We start from the raw sequence: 25,768 nt of genomic DNA, 5'->3' as shown, positions 1-25,768 counted from the left end.
TCTTTTGATAAGAGAATCGGACTCTTTGTAACCGATCGAAAAAGTCGTTTCATACTCCATGAAAAATAAAAGAACACGCTATCGTGCCTCTTTATTTTAGCTTTAAAGTTAGCCGATAATTAAAAAAATTCGAGTGCAACTTCTTTGCGTCTGCGGATAAAATATCTCACGATTCAATGTCGTTCGTTCGATGAGAAATCTCGGTTTTTCAATATTCGTATAAAAGAAAAATTAAAAAATTTCGTATCTAAAAATGTGGCACATTTTTTACCTAGTATTACTTTAGGAATATTCCTTGCATTTACCTGCAACATGCTTTGCAAATTGATTTTTAGTTAAATCTCACGTCACTAAATAACAAATATTAATGGTAAGATACGCGAGATATTAAGTTATATATTAGTTTACTGGTTCGATAATATTCCTAAGACAACCGTGTCCTATTTCTTTCAAAGTACAACATGTAGAGACACGATTTTCGAATCAATTTTCATTACGGATATAAAGCGATCCAAGTTGTCACGAAACAGCAAAAATATCGCGTTCTTGCGAAACAATAAATTCGTACATTTGCAAAGAACGTATTGATTCTTACTTTGATGGAAAAAGTTTTCCTTTTAAGACAAGTTGCATTGTTTGAAAGGATCGCTGATATTCACTAGAAGAGATAGCGAAAAAAGCCATTGGTAAAAACAACGTTTATTGTCGTACATACATACACAGATACACAACTCAGACGTTAACATCGATAAACAATACATTCATTTGTTACTAATGAGAACGTTCATGAACCGATGATCGGGTGTGCAAAAGTAGATCTCGTTCCGTTCGTTCGATCACATTCATGCCTGAGCAACCGATTTTTCGAAATAAAATTTGTGGAAAGCGGCGAATAACGGTTCCCCAACATGCACACGCACAAAATATGTATAAACAATTAACGTCTACGTTCGCGTTCGAACGTATATTCGAAAATAACTGTACATCATATCTGTGTTCGGCAGTGTGACACGAGAGATTGGTCTAAAAATGAACATCCATCGATTCGGTAAATTCACATACACGCTTTCTACACGTGTATCTGGCAACGACAACAGTCCGCGAGCGTTTTATCGGTGATGGATGATTGTTCTACCGATTTACCGTATACAACTACAGTTATTGTCATAAAAAACCGTTCGTTATTTTTTTCACCACAAAACGATGTATATCGATGCGTTTGACATAATCACACATGTGTGAACGACAACATCTATAGTCCTAAAGGTTGTGCGTGTACTTTTCTACACGATAGAAGCGTCGCTGACCATTTCCCGCGTTGGAGATAAAAAAGAATATAAAAACATTGTCTATGAATCGAAAGTATGAATATTCAACGCAAAACATAACGAACGTTAGTTAGGATAAAATGGACTCTTGTTTTCAAAGATATTTTTGCTTCCTGCTTTTCCCTCATTTTTTTTCTTTTAGCTCCTTTTCTTTAATCCCTGTTCTCGTTTAATCCCTGTGAAAGGTGATTTGTACTCTTCCGTACATACGAAACAGCCGATTGTTTACGAGTTACAGATCACTATCACTAGGAAAGCGAACATTAATCCTACGCAGTTTAATCGCGAGTGTTGTCGCAGCGATGTGACGCTATTCTGAACGCTCAGTTGAGTCGGTGTAGAATGCGCTGGCGCAGGTGCAGGTGCCGGATATGATGAAACTTTCGATTTTTTCATCGTGACATCCGTCAACGTGTTCGAACTGTTTCTCCTTAACATCGGCTTTGTGTGACCCATGTTTCCATTTTTCGACAATGAACCACCTTCCCGTCCGAATCCATGGTTCCCTGTTCTGTCCATTTGCTTCTTCGAGCCGTACTTGTCTAAGAAGTCCGTGTTGTGGCGAATAGGTATCGACGTGGTTCGCGTCAAATGCAACTCTGTAACCATTTTATTTTCATATCATTTGTCAACGATGTAGAGAATTCGATTTACGAAACGGTATATTTATTTCTTGAAAGAGCAAAAAAATATAAAGCGAAAAGAAAATATAATAATTTAGGTATCGCGTCCGCACATTTCGATCAAACATGTGTTGTACGTGTCCGATCGAACGAGTTACCGAAAAAAAGAAAGAAAAAGAAACAACGCGTTTACATCGATCTTCTAACGGGAGGAATTAAATTTTCGATCACATTCCGATGATATAAACGAAGAATACTTTGAAGAATATACGGTTATGATCTTTTAAAATCTTTAAGCTTCTGCAAGCTTTTGCCTTTACAACTCCCTCGGTCTAGCACATGGAGGCGAACCGATATCGGTTTATATATGAGGAACATATATCAACGAATATAATTGCTTTCCGTGGGTACGTGTCAGAGAAAGCCGCGGTAAAGTTTTTCAAGCGTGAACGGCGCAAAGCTAACTATATATATTTCTTCTTCTTAATAAGTTAAATAAATAGTGTTATTTTTTTAATGTTAGATGTACCTATCAATGTATCGTTCGATTCTATTAAACATGTTTTTCTTATACCTCCGAAACAATCGTGGAAAAGATCTTTCTCTGGTGAAAATAATTTGCTATTATTTTAAGCGATGAAGAATCCTCTAGCGTTAAATACGTGTCCATGTAGAATTAATACAAAATTTCCAAAAAGATTGGTCGAACTACTGTATTTTCATCAAAATATTTCACATTTATGAAGTGCGTAGACTTTGATAATATTTGATAACTGACTGTATGTATGAAGCGATATAGTAATCGAATGTGGAAAGATTACCTTGTAGTCGTATCGTCCCTTCGGCATTGCCAAGCAAATTTTCCGCCGAGCAGCTGTAACTACCGAAGTCGTCCCTATTCAGTCTTCTGATGGTCAAGTTCAACTGATACGCATAATCGTTCAACGGAATCTCCGTTAGATCATGTTTCTCATCCGACAGTAATTTCATACCTATAACAATTGTCCGTCGTAAGATTGGTTTAATATTATCCGTTCAAACACAAAACGGCAACGATCCCATTCGGATCAATATCTTTAGTGTTTATATTATCAGTCTAATGTCTGATGGATATAAGAGCAATATCTTTCCTTATAGTAGCTATCGTTTGAACAATTTTTTTGCGTTTATTATCAAATAATTTTTTCTTAAATGACTACAAAATTATTAAACAAGGAAAAAAAGGTAAAAACAGGGAAAAAGAAGAGAAAAAGGAGAAGAGAACTTGAAGTACATACTAATTTTCACTCCTGATTTTCAAACTTCAAACACGAATAACTTAAAGCTTGCCTAACTAAAACTTCTGAATCCTGGCTCTCTAGTACCCGACTGTAATTCTGGTTTATCTCGAATCGATCGAATCTGAGCTATTTGAATTTGCTGAGAATGATGGTCAGCGTAACGTATCTGAAAAAGCCAGTATATTATGTATATATATATTTGTCTGAATGGAACCATGCTGTTACTGCTCCGAGTCTGAATAGATAATACGAACCAACCTATATAACCATTAACATTGGTTGGAGGATAGACGATAGAATTCACATAACAAGACGCGGGATAATGGTCACACTGAGAACGATATTGAGAAATAACACGTGAGATTCAATATTATAATGCTCACCATTCTCCCTGTACCATGTATTCAGAGCTTTCGGCCAGGACTCGACGTAGCAATGAAGAACGACGTCGCTGTTAACAGGTGCCGCTACTAATTGGTTCGAGACTTTAATCAGCGGTTTAACTGCATCGGAGAAAACTATAATTAATCACTGGAAGTTTCTTCGTCGAGGTGCCCGCCAATTTAACGGACCCGCCGCTTCACTTACATCGTACGTTCACGTAATATCGTTTGCTGACCGTTGGCGGCACGCCGTTCGAGGCGATGCAAAGGTAAGAGCCCATCTCCTGCCGCAGAATGCCCGTCAGATGAAGTTGCTCCCCTTCGTACGACTTTACTGCGTCAAGCATTATCAACGGGTCATATGAAACGTCGGGTCAGACTCTCTAGGCACATATATGTTATATCGATATTCCTATTCTATTTTACTGCCGTCGTTTAGACGGTAATTTTACCCTATTCCGACGATTGTAAAGTCTCCTTCAGGAATCCTATTGATATTTCTATTCTAAATCCTTAGAAGTCTGGAAGGATATTTGAAAGATATTGTACTTCACATGTAATTTTCATGTTTCTACTTTATGTCGAAATGGATTGGATGCAATTTTCTCAACATTATTTGACTGTTTACGGCGATTCATATTCTTGTGAATACGATTAAAAAAATAGGATTTAAGAAATTCGTTTTATTTCTTTAATATTATAAAAAAAACTATATTATGGATATTTTGCGCTTTTCTACGTATTATGTGTATTTTTTGCATCATCAAATTTTTTTATGTTATATTTAAATGTCAATTTATAACGTTAGCTATGATAAACAAATCGAAGTGTAAATAAAATTCTTTACATGTTCCTACAAGCATAACGTCTTTCTATGATACGTATACAGCATAAGGATGAATATTACCCTCGTTATGAAGTTAATTTCATTCTTTCTCAATAATTTTAAAGTATTTCGTTCGTAGACTATTATATTTTGTCCTTTTGAAAATTTCCCAACAGGTCATATTGCGTACCTGTTGTATACGAATCGTATCCCGTTTGAATATTCCATATAACATTTTTATTGCGGTTTCCGGGGAACGTAACGTATGGGGAACGACGGTGGATCCGAATTGAGCTCATTAAGGAAGCCGAAACAACCAGAATACTCCCCTATGATGCGTTTTACGGAAAGATCGTCGAAACGCCGGCACGATATAGATTCTGAGTGGTAGACACTTTTGCGGCGCAATGTACACAGCGAATATTGCAATCGGGTATGCGAATCGATGGGGTCGGCGAAGAGGAAATATATGTAAAGTCAACATCCATCACTCACTGTTAGAAAGGCTAATCGGCTGGTTGATTTTCTGCGGAACGCGATGGACCAGACAGGATCGCGCTTTCACGTTGATACGTTCAACGAATATCTGGTTGCGTGGAACGGAACTGCATTGAAATACTCGAGGCACATTACACTTATGTACTTATTCATGTATGCATCTTTTTTATAAGCACCAGGAACAAGATTTAATTCATGCAAATCAGGCGCCCTTAACTGCTTAATGATAAAAATACATATTGATTCTCTTTAAAACGATCATGACTCCGTTATTGTTGAAAAGTTTGCCGTGTTTCCTAATATTTATGATTTATGAAAGAAATAACAAATAGTATTGTTCACTATTTTTTTGCTTTTAACAGGATTTATTAAAAGCTTCTTTTATTCTACTGTCAGTTTTGCAAACGGTAAAGTTTAAGTAAATTTCCGGCATTATAGAACATTTCAATTCGAAATTATTTTAATACGGCGTAAGAATTTCTGCAATCGCAGCTAGAATAATAGAAATATTCAAAAGTGTATATCTATAATATCAAATATTCATCCGTTTCCAACGAAAAATCCAAGTTTTTAATAATCTACGCGATTAAAGATAAAAATCATCGGTGATGTCGGACCTAAAGCTTGCTTGAATCACTGATTGATCGAGATCAGTGAAATTGGTAGTATCGTCGGTATAAACTGTCAGAAATAATTCTGGAAAATGTTACCTCGTTGAACACCATGCTCCGTTCGAAGAGTAATATTTCGTCCATCTTCTCGTCGCCAAGTGACCACAGGTTTCGGTGTTCCTGTGGCGCGACACCGTAGTCGCAGATCACTGTTCTCTTTCGCCGTTAGGAGATCGGCCGAATCGTCCAAATCCATGATATCGGGCGGTATCACTACCTTCATGTGACCAATCTACGCAAAGATCGTTACGGACTATCGTATACCACCATTTGTCTGTATGCGGAGAAGTCTAGTCTGACCATACTGTGCCAACCTACTCTTTCCCGTTTCTCCCTCGAAACATTTAAATCAAGCTTAACTCGCGGATTCAAACCTCAACAAATACGGCTGTTCCAACATTGAGACTTCCCTTTAATCTAGGTTTATCATCGGAAAAAATATATATACGATATATACCAATTGACCAATCGTAACGATAACACTGAAAAACACAATGAAACGAATCGTCTCATATTTTATATCTGCTTCGTTTTATTTCGCGTGTTTTCGTTCGCCCTTTCGCGACGAAATTTTATATTCAATTTTGTCGATTTTATCAACGGCTATCCCTTCGATAGTAATATTTTCGACGTGTCAACCGCGTTAGCTGGAATCGACGGTAATGCAACAAACGTTATCTATTAACTCGTCTCCCTTCGTCCGTATTGTATCGTATATACGATATCGAGACGATTTAATAAAAGCAACATACCAAAATAATAATCGTTTGTAACATATCACGTATATAGATACGTGTATCTACTTTTAGGTAGAACCAAAATATGGAACCAAGTACGCTGGTTTAATAATAATCAGATGAACGTACGAAGATGAACGTACGTACTAACCTGACTCCTCATAGGATCCGTATTAACTTGACACATGTACGTGCCAGAGTCGTTCGGTTGGACGTTGGTCACGTGCAGTTTCCACGTGTTATGTCCATTGTGAGTGACAGACAACCGTGGGTTTTGAGCGACCATGTGCGTATGAATGGCCAGGATAGCTTTCGAGTCGGACTTCATCCAAGCGACCTGCATAATACAATCACGGAGCATGAATGTTCTCGCAGTTTCAGCAACCGATTATAAACCGCAACTCGCTGCCCGCATTACTTACACTGCTCACCCCCTTATAATACCGTCGTTTTAGAATTAGTTTGTTATGAATGATGTATCTTGTTCTGCCTAGTCAGTAACATAGCGAATATAACGTAGTGCATATGTATATATATATATGTATATGTACATTCTCGCTTGTAATACATTCTCCGGTTCAATAAGGTTCACGTGGGCGAACCCTGCAATAAGAATAATGCGTTCCTCGCTCGAATGTACCAAGACTGATTACTGGAGTTGTAAATGCTGCCGCTTTACTGTCTATTGAACGTTCCTAGGTATTACCTTGGTTACTTTCTTGATTAGGCAGTTAAACCTGCCCGGTTAGAGCGGCCAAGGCATTCTTCGTTTCAAGGTATTCTTCTTATTACGCTCTTTTCTTTGCCTTTCTTTCGGACCTTGCACTCGTTTACGAGGTATGAATAATAAATTTCGAAAGAAACGTTCCTCGTTGGACGAGTGTTCCAGTGGGTCGAAGGCAGGAAATAAGGAATACGAATGGATAGAATTCTGTTTAACATACCTTTTTTTCTGTTGCTGTTGTCCCTGTTATGGTCACGCGTGAACGAAAAAATAGACATGAAAAAAAGAGGGAAATTACGGTAGGAAAAAAATGCAGATAATTTACCTTTCGCAAGCTATTACGTTAAGATAAAAGAATATTATTTACACGCACGCGAATTATATATTTCAAGCGATATATGAGAACAAGTTTCTCCCTGCGCGAACGTAAAATGTTCTCTCCGATTTCCTTCTGCATTCATGAATTCCGACATAAATGCGCCCGTTAAGACTCGGAACGTAAATATTATACCGCAATAAGAAAGGAACTGGAGAAAAAAGAGTCGTATTACGGCGTAATTCAACTCTTATTTTCCATTTGTTGCTCCCTGGAAACGAACAATGTCGAAATTAAAGGAACGTATTCTGCGGTTGTCTCGTGAAGGAAAAAAGGAAAATGAAACGATGGGGTAACGTTAGACGAATTTCGCCAACTAAACGGGCATCAATCGCGATCTGCTCGTTGTATGAGTTTGAAATTTCGTTTGTACGTTCACCACCTCCTTCCACGCCCCAATGAAGCGTAATTATTTACTAGAGTATCCTGACGCGAGTGAATGAACACTGTTATTGGATTCCAGGATTCAAATTCCGATCGGTGATCGTACTTCCCCGTTTGGTCCCGTTTGTACGAACATACGTCCTGCGTGCTCGATCTGTCGTATTTCAAACGACGGTTCTATTGAACGGGTGAAAGGGATTTTAAATCGGTAGAACAAAAGCGGCGTTTTGATCGAGCGGCAATGGAATTTAAGGTGTGCATAAATAACGCTGATGGACCGTTCTGCCCGACAGAATAATTCTACGTGTTGGCGGGAAAAAATTTTTTTTCTCTCTACGCAAACAATAAGCGATCGAATGGTGGCTTTACGCGTATGGCATCTGTTATATCTCACGCGTTTAGAATGACATTGAATCGTCCAATACATACATCTCGCGTTTTCGATGGTACTCTAAAACGTATGCCGATCGATGCTCCGATCGTTTAGAGTAATTACTTTTGACGCATCGTTTCTCCGCTGAATTTGAACGAATCTTCATCTCGATACGTTTGTGACACGCCGTCAAATATTATGGTATACGCAGAATCTGTGAAATAGAAGCTTTCGTAATCAAAATTACCCTTACCGATTTTTATGCTTTTTTCAGCAGAATAAAAGGTATACCGTAGCATGTTTATCTTTTGTTTCATGAATTTCCATTTTATTTTAACAAAATATTCATCGTGTTACGTATAACCATCGTGACTGTTCTCTGTAATGTTTTACCGAAAAAATGGTATCTAGTCAATTTACGAAGTTGGAAATTAAGTTGAAATAAAAGTGTTATTAACAAGAACGGAAGAAATAGATCCGCTCGTTTGGTGAGAAACGGTTCAAATAAAAAAAAAAAAAGTTATTCCTGTAAAACCGGTCAATTTTCATTCCGCAATAAATCAGAGCACAGATCGTTTTCAACGATATCGGTTTCATCATGTTGCGAGTCTGACTACTAGAATTTATCTAAAAAATCAACAAAATTCGCCAAGGGTTGTTTTCGTTATGGCCTCTTCAAACATGTTTTTTCCCATTTTTGATATTCGACACGATAAATTGTTTTGCATCGCGATATTTCGCTTTCCCTACGAAAAATCTCATATAGAGTTATTGCACTTTTAAAACAGAAGCAAATGCCGCGAAGGGAAGAGAAAGGGAAAGGATACGGTGCTCTTGGACTGGTAGAAATCAGACCCATTCACGTTGTACGGTATATTAGCGACTCTGATTTATGTCTCTTCTTTCGAGCTTCCTTTCTTTTCTCCCGGTACTCGCCTGCTCGCTGTAACATTCGAATTCCCTATGCTTCCACTTCTTCCACTTCTTTTTCTTCTTCTTCTTTCTCCGCTTCTCCTTTTTCTTTTCCTCCACTCTCTTGTGTCCTTTTCCATCCCTCGAATCCGGCAGGACGAAATCCTCTGAACACCCGCCAAGAGCGTTTCATCTCGCGATAGAAGCGATTGTCGATTCGAGCGCGCAATCAAACTTGGACTTCTTCTCGAAAGTGAATTACTCGGCAGGTCTGTCCCGCGTGGGGCTCCGGACAGAAGTCTGGATGTGGACTGACGAAAGTGCAAACCTACGTGCTTTACCATAATCGACGTCATACGTGTCCATTTCAACTGTATTTCGCCACTTACATATGCCCCGTTGATTTCTTTTACGTACAAACACGTATAAGGTGGAAATATCAGGGAACGTTTGTAAATATTATACTCTGTTAAGCAGCTTGGTTACGCAACCATAGCTACATTGTTCGATTCGACACGATCGCGTTTCGAGTCGTGGCCAAACATTTACGGAAATACGATTTAAGTCATTACTTACGATTTCGAAGCGTTGCTCCTAATCGACTTACTAATTACACCGACACGTGAATGCAATTACCTTGTAAGATTGAAGATGATTAACGACGCAGGTGAAGGAGACGTCACGACCTTGAATGACCGTATGGTTCTCCAGAAGTGCTAGAAATTCTGGCTGGATCTCGGACTTTGGCATCGCTTGACCTAGGCCAAGGGGAATTATACCGGGTATAATTAACGATCGTGGGATTAATGATCCAGCAACGTTACATCTAATTAATTTTAAGCGTTACGCTCCTCGAACGAAAACAATGTGCTTCAACGGGAGAATGGATCGTAGCGTTCGGATGACAGTCACGAATTCTACAATTTCATTGGACGTTTGCCTTTCTCCATATATTCCGCCGGGCTCGATATTGATTTCTTTAATCTTTTACATCTCTCTTAACACGACCAGCTTAATCTAGCTCGTCATGCATATCGCTCCTCTATAGATTCATAGCGAGTGTACGAGGCAAAGTTATGGGGCAATAATTCTTTTTCCACTGAGCTATTCAGATTTAGTTTCTCTTCTTCGTTCAACGAGCTTTTTGTCCGTAGAGGTACGCGTGTGACGCGTGTCGTCTGAACGTCGCATCGGCGAGAAATGGAAGAAACGAAAGAAAAAAAGACAAGGAAGACCAGGGTGTCGCGTAGAGAAATGTTTATTAACTATATCAGAGTAAATTATATCAGAGCGTCGCAGCCTCTGACACCTTATTAAATAATAAACGTTCCCTGCGGTGAGACGCGCGGGAAAGATGAATTCGAAGAGAGCGTTATGCCTTTGTCACGCGTTACCGGACGATGAAACGAGAAATTAGATATTAAACGAATATTTCGGGAGAAACTAGAGGACGGAGTAACGTTTAGCCGAGCTTCGCTCTTGTAATTTCTGCTTCGCGTTCACCTTGCGAACGGGAATGCTTTTACGGAAGCTCTGCAGACTTCCGATAGTGCTTTTAGGAGCATTTTATTTGATTCTTACCGAAAAGTGGAGCAAAGAAACACGGAGAGAAGGAAAAGTAGCTACGGCACGATGCTATTACGATACAAGAGATTCGTTCGTATCATTTTGTACGGATTAAAAAACTTGTAACTTTTGTGCCCCGTGTTCCGACCAATTCAAACTTGTTCTTCTACGCCTCTTCTCGCCGCTACGATTGGATGAAGAGTGCTACTTCTGATTCTAAGGAGAGCGAGAATATCTCATTTGATTCTTACCGAAACTCGAATACAGGAAGGCAGCAAGGAAGAAGCAGAGAACAATGTCCCGCGATGCCATACCATAGAGCAATGCCATACGCCATACGTACTGCAACAAAAATGATTTATTCGTTTTTTGGACGAAAGGCAATCTTTCAGAATTAGTATATTTATCTCGCGAACGTAAAAATCTTCGTCCATCCTGTTTTTAGTGATATAAAAAAGGTACAAGAACGTCAAAAAGTTTTAATGAACCTATTAACCGAGAAAGGGGGAGCGAATTAACTCGTTATTCAAATCCCAGTCTCTTGAAAATATGACGAGTTCTCTATTTATAAATATCCTATTGTTTAATACGTTTTAACGCTATGGTTTAATACTTATCATTTTTGTTGAAGATAAATTAGATCATATTTACATTTGCGAAGATTAAAATTAAACTAATTGCAATTAACTCGTTTTGTTCGATTTTTAATTATAGAAATTTTTGGTTAAGAAATGATCCGATTGAAATATCAACCATCGATCAGTTCATAAACAATTATAATGGAATTTGATGTGAATTTAATTTAGGTTACCTAATTTTACATGATTTTTAGACCACGGTAGATTCTATTAACCGAACATAATATTTCTCAGTAACGGATGTTCCTTTCCATTTCAAATATACACATATTTGATTGTATCAGTGTTCAGGTATTCTTTCCTTTTAGCGTTTAATGAGCGTTAAATAACGAGCGTTAATGAGCGAAATAAAATACGACATAATTAAAAAACTTTAAGATGGTACAAATGCAACAGAATTAGCAAAAATACATGGTATTGGGAAAGCCAAAATCGCAAGGATTATAAAACAAAACATGATATTGAGAATCATCCAAAGCTCGTACATTCCTCTGACGTTGACAACGACAGGACAACCTTAAATTTACCGATGTGACGAAATAGTTTCGTTGAAATAAGGACAATAACGACGACGATTTTACACAAGTGGAAACGGTATTTCTCAAGCCGAAGCATCCGCGATATTCGAAAAAGCGTTCGGATGATTCGAAGTACAAGAAAATTATGGCTCTATAGGTTTACTTACGTTGAAATGATTATGTGACTCAGTAGCCAAAGAAGATATGGAATGCATCAGTATTTAAAGAAACTATCGATTAATATTAATCTGTATTCGAATAAATGTAATTTCATATGAGAAAAGTGATTTTATTCTGTGATTCGAAAATTCCATTATCCGAACAGTTTTGTTTCCCTATTAGCTCGGACGGAAGAGCTCTGCTGTATTTAAATGCAGTTTGTATTCGTCATTAATGGCATTTATCTAAATAAATATAAATAATAATAAATATAAAACATAAATATAAATAGAGACATAGTACTTCAGAATCACGCCCGATCTAACTGCATCGATCGATTCGGTTAACAAACACAATAGCTTATTACGAGAATCTATCGAATTCTCTGACTCGGCCGTAGTCTACCGCGATTACCATAACTTCCTGGCCCCTCGTGAGAGAGCATACAGAAACATACAATATACCAATATACGGCAATCGGTGGAAAAAGAGCCAGTGAAGGAAAGACGCATAATGCTTTGGTCGGTAAGGCGAAGTGAAGAATTTCGCATGGCCGTTCATGGGCGCGGGTTTGACGGGGTGGCACGGGGTCAAGCTGAATCGCGTGAATATTAACTCGACAGTTGGTCGCCACATAAACGCCAACCGTTGATATATCCCATCCTCACCCTCCTGCAGCCAGCACCGCAATAATACTCGAATAGTGGGTGACTGCCGCCTCTGCTCTTCCCTTTTCAGCCGCTACCCTTCGCCGAGTATCCTCCGCGACCCCACTACGAGCCGAGGCGAAGCGAGGCCCGCGCGAAATACGCACACTCGCGCGACTAGAGGCCGGTCAAATGAAAATTTCGCTCGTGCCGAAGCCTGGCCTTTATGACTTCGGGCCACGTTCTCTTTGCATCGCCGAAAATTACGCCGCGACTGCGGTATTTAACTTAAATAACCATCCCCCTATCCCCTCTTTTAACCGACAATTTCAAGAGACAAAGACAGACAAAGGGTGATTTTGGGAGGGATAGAGACCCCCGGGAAAGCACGATACGCGTTTAATATCTTTCAAGGTTCGATGACCGGTCCAGTTGTCCGGAAAGAAAGGCTACTGGGCTACATATCCGGAAGTTATATAGAGGGGATAAAAAGCTCGTTAAGTGGCTAGCATTATGGATAGATATAGGTACCTACGTGAATGTATAATTGATCGTTTATAGAGCGAGTGTTATTAACACCCCCAAGATGGATATTATCGCAGACTTTAACACGCCTGGTACCGCGCCGTTTTCGCGAATCTTTTAGTTCAAGCTTTATCTACCAATGATAGCGCACGTTGGTTTTTATTATATATGGATAGGCGAGGAATTTTATTATTAACTCTAAAATTCGGTTTGTTATTTATGGAATTACGCGTTTCGCGTTTACTAGAGTAAGATACCTATCCTCGCGAAAAATCGCACGCATCGAGGGTGTTAATATTGTCTGAAACGTTAAAAGGAATTTTTCATGCATATCGGAAACACGGGACAGATGGGGTCAAGGAATCAAGGTACGTCAATGTCAAATGCAGCGGCACGCGTATATTTGACGAAATCATGGAGAGAAGCAAACGAATGTGCGCGAGCTAGAAAGTACGAAGTTAGACCTCTAAAAATTCGCCCGCGCTTTTCCTCGTACGTAACTCGGACCGACGAAAATTACGGCAGCGCCGACGCTGTGAACCACGACGGCCGACATGCATACATATTCCCGTTAAACAGTCCTGCGAAAGTGCATCGCGTTTCACTGGACTGCTGCTTTTTAGGCGGATATACGAGGCAGTCGAGTGGTGGCCATCAGCCGGCGACCGCTTTTGTTGCCTCTTTTTCGTTGTTTTTACAATATTTACATGGGGACAACATCGTAACCATGACAGGAGAAAAAAGCTTTTAGCGATTACATTGTCGCGTGTTGATTCCGAGAAGGCGAATCGTTGCGAAGAAGGATGGTTCTGTACTGAGGTACTAAGCGCAATTAGCGATCGTCTCGCGGCTTCCAATGGAAAAAAGCGAAAGACGAGAAGAATTTCAGAGCTGCAAAACTAAGCAATTAATCGAACTGAAAGTTACGATTGTCTATCGGTTAATAAATACGAATGTAATCGTAGCGTAGTCTGAATAAACTTAAAACTTTTACGCTCGTGTAAATATTATTCTGTTTCTCTTTTTAATTAGTTTGCACGAATCTTTTCATCGGTGCTTTTATGCGAACGCGTACAACATTGTACAAACCGACTCGATTTTTATTGTAATCAAACTGAACAATTGTTTCGATTATTCGATAGAGAATTTCCGAGCATCTCGCGAGCTGGTATCACAGTCGAGAATATGGAATCTAGGTGTTTTGAACGTTGCTATTTATCTGGAACGTGAATATAATTAAATGCAAAACAGTATCACGCGATCTTTTGAATGTCCGTCATTAGCTGTACCATAGCAAATTAAACATCGAAACACCAATTTCCGCGCAGAGCATACATTTGCACATCTATCCAAAGTGTATGCACAGAGTATTATAAACGCGCGCACGAGAATTGCATGCTGTATTACCGAGAGAATGAATAACAGGCAACGAGTGCCTCTCTGAGAGGTCCAATAAGCTGTTCTGTTGGTCACTTTTGACTCGAAGGAAACTGGACGTGGTTTGGCTAACCAAAAGCGTCTTTGATTCTCCATATAAAGTCCATCTCTCTCTTCCTCCCTCCCGCCCCTCGGTCTCTCTCTCTCTCTCTCTTCCTCTCGCTCTCTCTTTCTTCGTCTGAATATCACGGAAAATCTTTCCATGCACAATTACTACCGTATATCAACACCTTAATGTATTTTCCAACAGATACGAGCACATCAGAAGAGTTTAATACGCCAAACGATACACGTACGCGTTTCATTGCATTCAAAATATCTCTGGACATAGAGAACGACGTTCGTTCAAAATTCGTTCTGGCCCTTTCATACGTAATACGAAAATTGGGACGAAAGAAGTCTGTAGAAGAGTTCGATTAATTTCATCTTCGTTAATTTTGAGTGGTATTTAAGCTGGACAACGTCCCTTAGATACGGTAAAAAATATCTCGCGCATGAGAACGACTGGGAGTTCCCTGAACGTAAAGTGCGTCCGGAAAGCTTCGAAGTCTGTTTGGGAGATCTTAAACGTTAGAGTTTAACCGACACCCACAGCAGTACAAGAAGAACGCCACGGTAAGAGAGTACCAAGATGTGTAGGCAAAAAGAAAGTAAGGCGAGGGAGAGGGAAGAGAAAGGTAACTTCGGTTCTTCCACACACAGCAGCGGCTACGACTCGTCTTTTCTTTCGTTTCTTTCCGCCTCTTTGTCTAATACCCGTTCCTCTTACTCTTCTACTGGCTTTTCGCTGTTCTTCTCTGTCTTTTTTTTTTCTTTTCTTTCCCTCGCTATCCTGACTTCTGAAGCGCGAAAGGAAATAAGAGTCGCTCCATGGCATCGTCTATCCGTTCATTTTACCAGGTTTGCTGTCGGAGCTATTACTTACGAGTTTCCACTTTCTTCCCGTTTTCTCCTCTTTCCCTTATCCCTGGCCTCTTTCTCTCGTTCGTTCAGGTATCGTTCTACCGTACAGTTAAAAACCGTACACAGTTTTCGAGCACTCTCATCGAATTCCGTCGGCCGAAGCTCCTTAGGTTCGTCGAGCGCCGGTTCCTTTGCATTCAGCTAATCTTCTCACCGGATTTACTTCGTCGAGTTTCTCGTTTTTGCCAGCAAGAACAAGCAACCTCCGTCCTAACTAAGTGCCACGAATCTTTCCGCGGTGGAAAACCGGGAGAAAAGAAGAAAAACAAAACAGTGTCTCCTTTTACGGGTTCCTGAAGGATCGATTTTTGCGGTCGCCTTTTACTTGGAGAACAACCGTAGTTGAATTAGCAAGGGTCAAAAGGTCGGGCGAAGGATAGAGAGCCACGGGTATCTGCAAAACCCGTCACAAAGTGTTACAAACTCGTAATTCAATTCGGCTCGCAATTCGAGCAACTCCCGATAGATAATTCCTGCACTTTTGCACGACCGGCAGCGTGCCTCCATTAGGCCAGTTTACATGGTACACTTGCTAGAGCTCCAGCTAAATACCACACTCAGACTATCCTGTGAATCAGGCATTTGGCTAATACGACTTAAGTAGGCATCTCGATCGATTTTAACGCCATCTGGGCATACCCATATATGTAACGCTCGATCGATGTGAAAGCTGTTGTTTAAGGCCAAGCAGGTGCGTTATAACGAAGCATTCGGATGATTATGAAATTTGCATAGAATACGGCGAAGCGGTTGTCACGTGCATAACCGATCCTTCTGATAAAAACGAAAATCGATTATATCCCTCCATCGCAACGAAGTGTACAAAAGATCTTAACGATTTGCCTTCTTTAAGTCGACCTATAATCCTTAATTGGGGAAATTTTTATTCCTTAAAAAGCCCCCGTACCCGGAATACGAGCAACAAAAGTTCTCTAGCATATTCATTTTCCCCTCTTCTCCAGTGATCTGGGAAAGTGCAACTGTGTAGTCCTCTCGAACGTGTTCCTTCCCATCTCCTAGGCTCGCCTTTTCGCTTCCTTTCTCCTTCCTTTTATCCCTCCATTTTCCCTACGCTCCCGGCTTTCTCCCTCTTCAACGCTCAGTGCTCGTTAATGTACCGAAAAGGTACAGGGAAATGGCGATTGACTATCGATGAGAGTCCGACCGTTGCCGGAGGATGCAAACAACTTTTCGCAGTTTCGACCGAACTCGATACGTATTTGCATACGCGTTGGTTTAACGTTACTTGGAACCTGATTGTTCGCGATAAAAGGTACACGTGGCATCCTTATATTTAATCTACCGTGGCGGCCGGAGACAGCCGCTTTTGTCTTCGCGTATATTCGCTAGTAATCGTCCATCGAATTCGACTGGATCAGAAACGATCGATATCGCCGCGAAATATGGATTCCAATTTGCATTGGAATTCCGATAGAACGTTTACTAAGCGTTTTAGCAAGCGATCGGTCTATTCGAACGATATGGATACTTGGGATTCTTTTCTCGAAAAAGTCAGCCAGTCTCGACTTTATTATCGATTAGCGCGAGTTCATCCGCGATAAAAGTTCGGTGTCACTTAAGAGAACGTTTGAAATTCCTTGTATACGAGGGTGGAGGGCGGAGGATAACCGTGAAAGTTTCTATAAGCCATTAAACGGCACGGTCAATGGAAATCAGGAAAGTTCGATTCGATGATGTAGAGTCGTTCGACGAAAGCAGCGTCACACGTCCGAAAAGAAGAAAGACCTCGAACGTCCTCGAATCCTATATACCCTTTAATCTGTGCTAACACGAGTCACTACTGCGTAACACATGTGTCCAGAAATAACATTTTTTTTACCTGACTCGGAGGAGGGTGACACACAGCGGTACACCGGGAGAGGCACCCTTCATCGGCGAACTTCGATACTTCAAACTCTCGTCGGATTTCTGGGCAAACGTAATCGTGCTCCGATAGAGGCCGAGAGATCCATCAACTTTCTTTGTTAACGAAACAGGGTGCGATGATGTGAATCGTTAAAATTTTGCACGCGTCTCACGCGAGAAGTAATAATTAGCACTAGCAGGTAGCGTTAAAAAAAAAAGGGAACGCGTAGAGTCAGGCCTTCCTAACTTTCGCACAGAGAAAATTCTCGCTTTATTAAATTTTCCTGGCAACCCGTTGATCCGAACGAATACTCAAAAGCAATTTTATCTTCATCCTCGTTACCATGCACGCGTTCGCACGCTCCTGCTAATAGCCAGACCGGTAATATTTCATTTTTGATGAGATATCGCGGGATTGTGGGTACGCGAACGGTGGCATCCGCGTTCCAGAAAACCATTCAATTGCCATCGTTTTCCTTCCGCGGAGGCATCTTTCCTTAATCATTTTCTTCTTCCCGTCTGCGTCCGTCGAAATCGAACGGGAAAGAAAGAAATGAAAAATGATTTCCCCCCGCGTGAAATCGGATCTTCGAATAGGTCTTACGTAGCCTAGGTATATATCGAGGCTTATCGATCGAACGTCTTCGAACTGGCTCCCACGGTATCCACGTAGCACCGCGGATCGTTCAACGAAACGCGGCAGAAGCACACGTAACGTACCACGAAATGGCAAATTGACTATCGATGAGCAGAGACTGCCACCAGAGTAATAGCCGCAGTTAGGTTTGCACGAGAATTCGAGTTTCTCCGCGTGCTGCTTTCTGTGCTGCTGCTGCTGGGTTACCCTCTCCTATCCTATTCTCTGTCTCTTCTCTTCTCCCTCGAGTAGAACGACAGAACTTAAGGATTGTGGTTTAAACTGTCTGTAAAGTTGGCTGCACCTTGACTTCGCCTCCTATGGCTTTCTGAAGCAACGACAGGCCATAGTTCGAGACCCGCGTATGTACGTACCCGCGATACTCGCTCCCCGAGACTTTCACGAACGATTCCACCCGGTTGCATATACCATGCCACTGTCATGGATATCAGCGGAACGTGGCGCGAAAATATTACAGCAGCTCCGGCTAGACGGGGACGAAAATTCACTTATGCACTTCCGTCATGCCGTAAATTGAATCGAGGGAAATGAGGCACACGACCACTGGACGGTAACGATATGGAAGAGTCTCGCCGATGCACTAGACGCGAATCCACCGATCGAAGCCGGTAGAAAAGTAAGTCAAACAAGATTGATAGAATTACGAACGAGCCAGGGATTTAAAGTCGTATATGCCGCCCCTAGGTCTGGCTGCCATGCGTCGCTGCCGATCTCTCCTTCCGGCGGTCCTGACTGTCCGTGGAATTTCGACCAAGAATTTCCAACATCGTGACATTGGACTCCATAACTCGGATGCACGAACTAGCATGGAAAATATCGGATGAATAGAGTTTAAGAATTGATGCTTCAATCTCGCCGAGAGAAGAGAGAACGGCGCTCACTTGATGTAATGACACGTGTTGGTAAACCAGTCGTCGTGTATTTGCGGTTTTCTAACGAGGGTCGTAATATCCATTGTGTCTGTATGTTTATCCTTTCTTGATGAATTCGTGAATAAATAAGCTCTCGGTGGCGAAAATGCGTTTTGAGCACGAAATATTCATACTGTTTGTTATTCACGGTCTAACTGCGTTAACATCGGTTTTTGTTCTATACCGTACACCGTTTTGTTCCGGTACGTTTTGCCTTGGAAAGTCGGAGCCTCGCTTCGTATTTTGTCATGGCGCCAAATGTTAGGTCTGACGCGTTCATTAATCACTCGAGATGAAGATGTCAATACGCAGGACGCGTTTCGTGTCAGTTGAATGCGTTCTTCTCGCTTTCCACGCTGAAATACTTGTACGCGTAGTGCTCTCTGACTGATCCCTGATGTTTATCAAGGAACAGTTTCCAAACTGCTGCGTAGGGGAGCGTCGAACAATGACGATGTGTAAGCACGCGAACCGGTCAAGATGTACCAGAAACATCGTAGAGCTTCTAATCTCACTCGCACTGTGTTTCTCATAGATTCAATTATGACACTGGTTAGATTACTGTGCATGCATAGCGCTGTAAATTCTCGGAGAGTTCGAAGATCCTCCGACTCCCCTACTCTCCGTGGAGCCAAGTTATCTCCATGGGCAGAATCTTGCGGTCATTGTATCAAAGGATCGCTTACGGAAGAAAATGTTTACCCGCATCTTGTATTCTCTGTAGATCGATGGAAAATTATATTTCGATAATCGAGATAGCATACGTCATAGAAAAACAAATTTAAAATACAACTAACTAGATAATACTGACCAGATCTAAATAACGGAAAGCACAATCGGCACTGTTTGCAGTTAAATGAATTATTTAACGTTCGATATTATTCATTCAGATTGATTCGATCAATTTGTCGACGTATTAAAATGCGCGGAGATAATATTTACTAAATAAGAATTTATCTGACGCTACACGTTATATCGTACATTATATAGAAACGTGCTAATTCGACGTGTAGAAATGACTTGACAAAAATTGTATCGGTAGCAGAATTCTTGCGGTTAACGTTGGCTGTTCTTCGTCATCAAATATTTGTTACGCGCGTCATTTCAGTGCCAGAATAATAGCTAAATCAATTCGTTTGTAACAAGTAATTAAGCAACGTTATATTAATATCAGACTGAATTGAGTGAATTATTGAAACATGTGAAATTTGTTCAGTCGCGTCATTGACACGTACGATAAAGAATTCCAATTTCTACGATCGAATTCCAAAGTAGCTTCAGTTTAAAATAAAAACATGCAACAGCATGTATTCCCTGTCGTTTACGACTATCCTTAATTATATGTAAATTTGCTAGAGATTACAGCGATCAGAGATACAAGTCGGCGAATCAGGTCAGCTTCCTGAAGAGTAACGAAACAGGGTTTAGAGTAAATTAGCAGGAAAAAAAGGCACATACGTAAAGAGGCTTAGAAGCGATAAACTTGGCACATAGTGCATCGTAGCACTTTGCAAGACCGCAAAATCCTTGTTTTCCTGCTTGCCATAAGTGGAGCCTAGGGATTTATCTAACATTTGAGCATCAAGTATGCTTCTACTCATGCGCTCTACCGATCCCCCGTGGTAATAAGACTCGATGGATTCGTAACAGGTTGCGGTTAGAGAGAAACTTACAGAAGATACGATGATTTCGGGTATTTTCATGCGGTAACTTTGCAACATTCGGGCATCAATTCGCATAGTGTGGATCGATCGAATTTTCATACATACAATGCGGTAAATTGATTTTAGCGAACATCAACCGTGGAAATAGGCCATTATGAATTCTAATACAATAATATGTCAAGTGGCGACCAAATTATTGGCGAAGCGGCTCCGCGCGAACGTAATGCAGTGCCGAAACAGCCACGAGTCATACTGACAGAATCCACCGATAATTGCTAGGGAAGCGAAATGAGCGAGAGTAAGAGACCCTTTGATGAAAAATTTCTACTAAAAAGATACTAGACGAATTCGCAGAAACAAAGATTATCTTCCAAAGAAGGACGAGGTGGGCTGATTGTATTTTAATAAGCATTACGCTCGAATTGCTTTCAATCATAAACGTCTGCATCCTAAACAACAACTTAGCACTCGGATTTCGAAAGGATCAGGTTCAGACACGGAACCGAGCCCGAGGGATAAAGGAGCAATGGTGGAAAACGCGAAAGACGAAAACGAAAGAGCGAGAGACGCGAGTTATGCGCTACAAGCGGAACCAACACAGGAAGCTCATTAAGTTGCACCCCGCGGCTGAGCCGTGCACAGAGAGATACACCAGGTGCCCCTTTTACCCCCTTCAGTACGCTCGAAGAATCCCCACCTGTTTCGCCTGGTCTGTTGTTTGCCTGGATGCGCGACGCACGCCTTCTACGCATTCAGTGTCACCTTCGTTAGGCGACATTGAGAAAAAATTATGATAATGACGATCGTGCCCGAGGGAATTTCCGCACTGCGTTTTCTCCGAGATTCGAGTGCTTTCCTCTTCTTCCTCTCTCTGTCCCTCTCTCTCTTTCTCTCCCTCTCTCTCTCTCTCTCTCTCTGTGTTTTCCCTCGAATACCGAGCGAGACGACTCTATTCTGGCCTAGCGGCGAAGCCCCGCCAAAGCATTCAACCGTTCTCTCCGGCTAAATAAAAAATTTCGAACAGCCACGATATAAATCCGTATCGCCAGCCACGGATTTCTATCTCTAGATAAATAACCTCTAAATGATTCGATTGGCGGAGCTGAGCGTAAAAAACACAAACGCGTAGAGATTTTTCTTTTTCTCTTTCACTTACCCAGTTCTTTGTATTTTTATTTTTTCCGCTTTTTTCGGTACAAGAACATAGTCGCTCGAGTTTTCCGCGCCACATAGGAAGCTTGATATCAAGAAAAATTGTATTTCTCGTTGGTTAGAACCTAATTATACGTGCTTGTCGTTCTTATTCAATCAGACGCGATACGACTCTGTAATGCGAAATTTCACTATTTTCTTCCCCTTTCGTGGGGCGAAATTGAATTCGACTAGTTGCTCTCGCGTCTCAACTTCCGGCCAACTATCGTCACTTTACCCATGGAACCAGCTGCCTCGCTGAACCTCTACTTCCGTTGACTTCAATCTTTTCTTTTTTTATCTTCCCTCCAAGCCCACTCGACGAGCAACGCTTACAACTACGGGCAAGTATACGTGTCTCGAAGATAAATCTGTACGGCTGACTAAGGGTGGCAAGAAGAAGAAGAAGAAGAAGAAGAAGAAGAAGAAGAGGTGTGACTATAATAATTACCGACATCCGTCGATATATTAAATAGCAGTCGATGGTGAAAGGTAATAGGGGCATACCAATAACATCTAACGGAGAACGGTATCATCAGTCAATCTACTGGCACGGCATGTTTATTACGGGCACGAGTTACTGTCGGTGGAACAAATGCCTCTACCGAACGGAAAGCCACTCTAGCCAAACCTGTCCATTATTCCTGTCGTTCACTTTCGTCACTTCCCCCATATAACATCCCTCGTCACGATGCAACGTGTGCCACGATGAAAGGGTGCAGAAACAAGCGCGCCACTGTTGAAATTAGAAGTGGATTGCAATAAGGCAGTTCGATTTTTACGGTGCACTGGGGAAAACCTCGTTGATTAAGCGTGGATTATCGTAGAGATTTGTTCCATTTTCTCTTCTCCTTCTTCTTCTTTTCCTGCTTCTTTTTTCGGTCATTTCCTTTTTCAAAATCCTTTCTTCGCTACAGTTTCGCTTATCCCTGCGATATTCGTTTCCTGAATTTCTTTTATCGAGTACCCGAATCGGAACTTTTGAAGGACCTTATGTTTACACCAATGAACGTGATCGAATCGGAACAAACATCGTAGCGAAGCTCGATGAAACTAAAGCTACCTTTAATTGGAGAATAACCATGAGCGTAGCCGATTCGAAAATAGGAAACAAAAGTAAAAAAACAGTTTATCTTTTTACAACAGCTTTCAAAGCTTTTCATACGTTTTACGTTCTTCCTGTTTATAACTGTTGGATCTTTTTTCTAATGGTCAGAAATTTTCCGCCCGCTCGTGTAATATCTACTCACCCCTGTGCAAATGCAATATCCCTGTAGTCACATTCTTATTCAATCCCCCTGGACTATGTCTAGTTTTTAATATATCTTCTGGACGTTTTCCTTTGTTCAAAGATACAGCGAACGGTGAAATGTTAATAAAATGAGTTCAGTTTACAGAATGTATAACAACACCGGTTTACATACAAAAGCTATTACTGGATAGAAGACTGGTTAGAAAAAAGGATAAGCATAGACGTTGTACAGAATACGTTAATGGCACCTGTTGTGAGCTGAAGCTCACGTTAAAACATCAACTATTTGAACTACTACCTTTCCATCCACTTTCACCCTTTAAGAAACGAAAAATTAACAATCGATACAAAAAAGCATTAAAGTCGAAATCTATAAGATTCGTTCATAGCATATTTAAAATCTGTTTGCGAATTATCCCTACGTACAACTAATGTAAAACAAAAGAATTACATTCATGGTATTGCATATGTCGATCGAGAAATATCTAGGAATCCTCTATTTTGATTGCAGGGATAGAAATAAGATATCTGTTTCGCGTACACATACGTACGATACGTACGAAGGAAATGAGATTTGCTATGCATAGAAAAATAAACTGAACCTTGTTTCCATTTCCTGTTACAACTATATAAAATCCAATAGGCGTTCAACAGGGTACATAACGGTATTCGAATGGTAGGGATTTATCCGTTTCCATAGAAATATCAAATTCTTCTCAATCCTGTTCCAATCTTCGCAATTAAATGAAGAATGTGGTAAAAAGAGGGAGAACGGATAAAACAGAATACGACACGATCATTAGCACCGTTAATGTCAATTGCTGAATATCATAGATTTTCGAATTCCCTGTGCCGCTTATTTCGAAAGTCGTTCCATTGCAACGCTACTTGATGATAGAGAGCGATAAAAAAAAAGGCGGGCAAAGAGAAACAGGATAACGGAAACATCGTAGCAGTTTTATTTAATTCAATCTTGAAAACTTTTAACTAAGGAAGACTTCGTAGACATCGCTTACTGCCACCCTTTCTTTCTATCCTTCTCCACCCTATACCATCATCGTCCCTTCTATTTCCCTATTCTCATTCTATCCCCTTTCCACATTTTCGGCCTCGCACTTCCACTATCATCGCGACATTGCCCGAATTTTGAACATTAGTTTGCGAACCATTTAGCACAACTACTCGGTGCTTGCGAGTGTAGTTCGAATCACAGCACATGCATCGGCGTGCAACTTAAACCGCAATACTTAGTACCATAGTGCTCGCCGGTACAGTTATTGTACATTATGCTTGGCGAGTCTTCATCACTGTGGCAAAGCGTATAATAGCATTCGCGGGACATGCGCGAAGATAATTGGAAAAAGAATCGAGTACCGTACACATACAGCGAGGACGATAAGAGTAAAAACTGTAAAAGCTATGATGCCCATGGTACTCAACATGCATAATTAGAAGATTGGCTAGTTGAATAAGGCATGATCGATATCCTGTGACAGCTAATTTTATTGGAAAACTTCGCTCAACGAAACTTTTGCGATAATAAATACGTGTTGTATATTTAATAAAATACGCTGTTGTCTTTAAGGGATTTGTAATTATTGAACGGTACAGATACTTGGAAATGAAGATCTTTCTTTTATCTTTAATTAATGATATTCCGTATGATGACACGCGTGTATATGACTTTTGTAATTTTTTAAGAAGGTATAAAAGTGAGCCAGCTTCGAATAAACCACGCAGTTCTTTTGATATAGGAAAAGAGCGCAATTTCACGTTACGCGTAATCCCTTAAAAGCAACTCTTATGTTAGTTAATTACCGTAAATGTAGGAGTTAGTACGTCTTTCTAGAAATATTAATTACCCCTCGCTACCGGTATATTAATTTTACCTAGCGAAAATAATATGTTCTTGGGGTTTGCTGATATTAAATATCATTGTAGAGTTTCAAGAAGTAATCGGGTAATTAATAAGAAGACGTAAATTATTATAAGAAATAAAATTTCAATTCTTCCTCCTTCGCGCTTTTTTCAACCTATTATTTAACGGCGCATTGATTGATTCAAATTCGGTATAAATTATCGAGCCATATTTGGATCTCTATATGCTTCTTCTCACAACATCTAATTTATTAAGGTAGTAGTTATATTATAAAAATAAAATTTTAAAAGTGTGCAATATTATCATGGCTGTTGGCTCTTACGATAAAATAACTTTTTCTTAATAAAAATTGCACTTTCTCCTATAACAATTCGTAGTTTATAGTTTGAATAAAAAGTTGTATACTATCCGGCAAAATTGAATTATCAAACTTCTTTTACGTATAAGTAGGAAAAAACGGTTTAAAATTGAAAAGAAAAATCACGTTACTCACCGCGCTTAAACGCGTGACGAAATTTAATATTAGACGTTGTCAGCCAATGACACAATGATCTGAGGGCATAACTGTTGCTCTTCTCGAGATGATGCTCGAATCAAGCGTAGCACAAATGTCAAGATGTGGCGCGTACCGTACTAACGGGCAGACGGTGCACGACTGTGCGCTGAACACCCTCGCAATCTCCCTTTCATGGGCTTTCTCACGGCGCGTCCACTCGTACATCGACTATCGCTGCTCCTCTACTCGGTCCTCCTCTACCTCTCATCGAATCATAGCTGTT

The 25,768-nt window shown here is 40.5% G+C and overlaps 1 protein-coding gene across 1 annotated transcript; it reads right to left on the bottom strand.

The window, feature by feature from the left end:
• Positions 1–683: 683 nt before the first annotated feature.
• Positions 684–25,768, bottom strand: LOC100746564 (lachesin-like). Its single transcript, XM_003485895.4, has 9 exons — positions 25,483–25,768; positions 10,933–11,023; positions 9,752–9,873; positions 6,498–6,683; positions 5,649–5,841; positions 3,820–3,948; positions 3,615–3,734; positions 2,773–2,943; positions 684–1,927 (listed from the first exon to the last, which is right to left on the bottom strand). The coding sequence occupies exons 2-9, from the start codon at positions 11,009–11,011 to the stop codon at positions 1,554–1,556; spliced, it is 1,374 nt and encodes a 457-aa protein (XP_003485943.1). The 5' UTR covers positions 11,012–11,023; positions 25,483–25,768; the 3' UTR covers positions 684–1,553.

Source organism: Bombus impatiens, unplaced genomic scaffold (assembly GCF_000188095.3).
Source record: "Bombus impatiens unplaced genomic scaffold, BIMP_2.2 scf_0089, whole genome shotgun sequence".
In the NCBI taxonomy this organism is placed as follows: Eukaryota; Metazoa; Arthropoda; class Insecta; order Hymenoptera; family Apidae; genus Bombus; species Bombus impatiens.
Note: the sequence above shows the minus strand (reverse complement) of the source record. Positions and strands in the feature narration are given on the sequence as shown.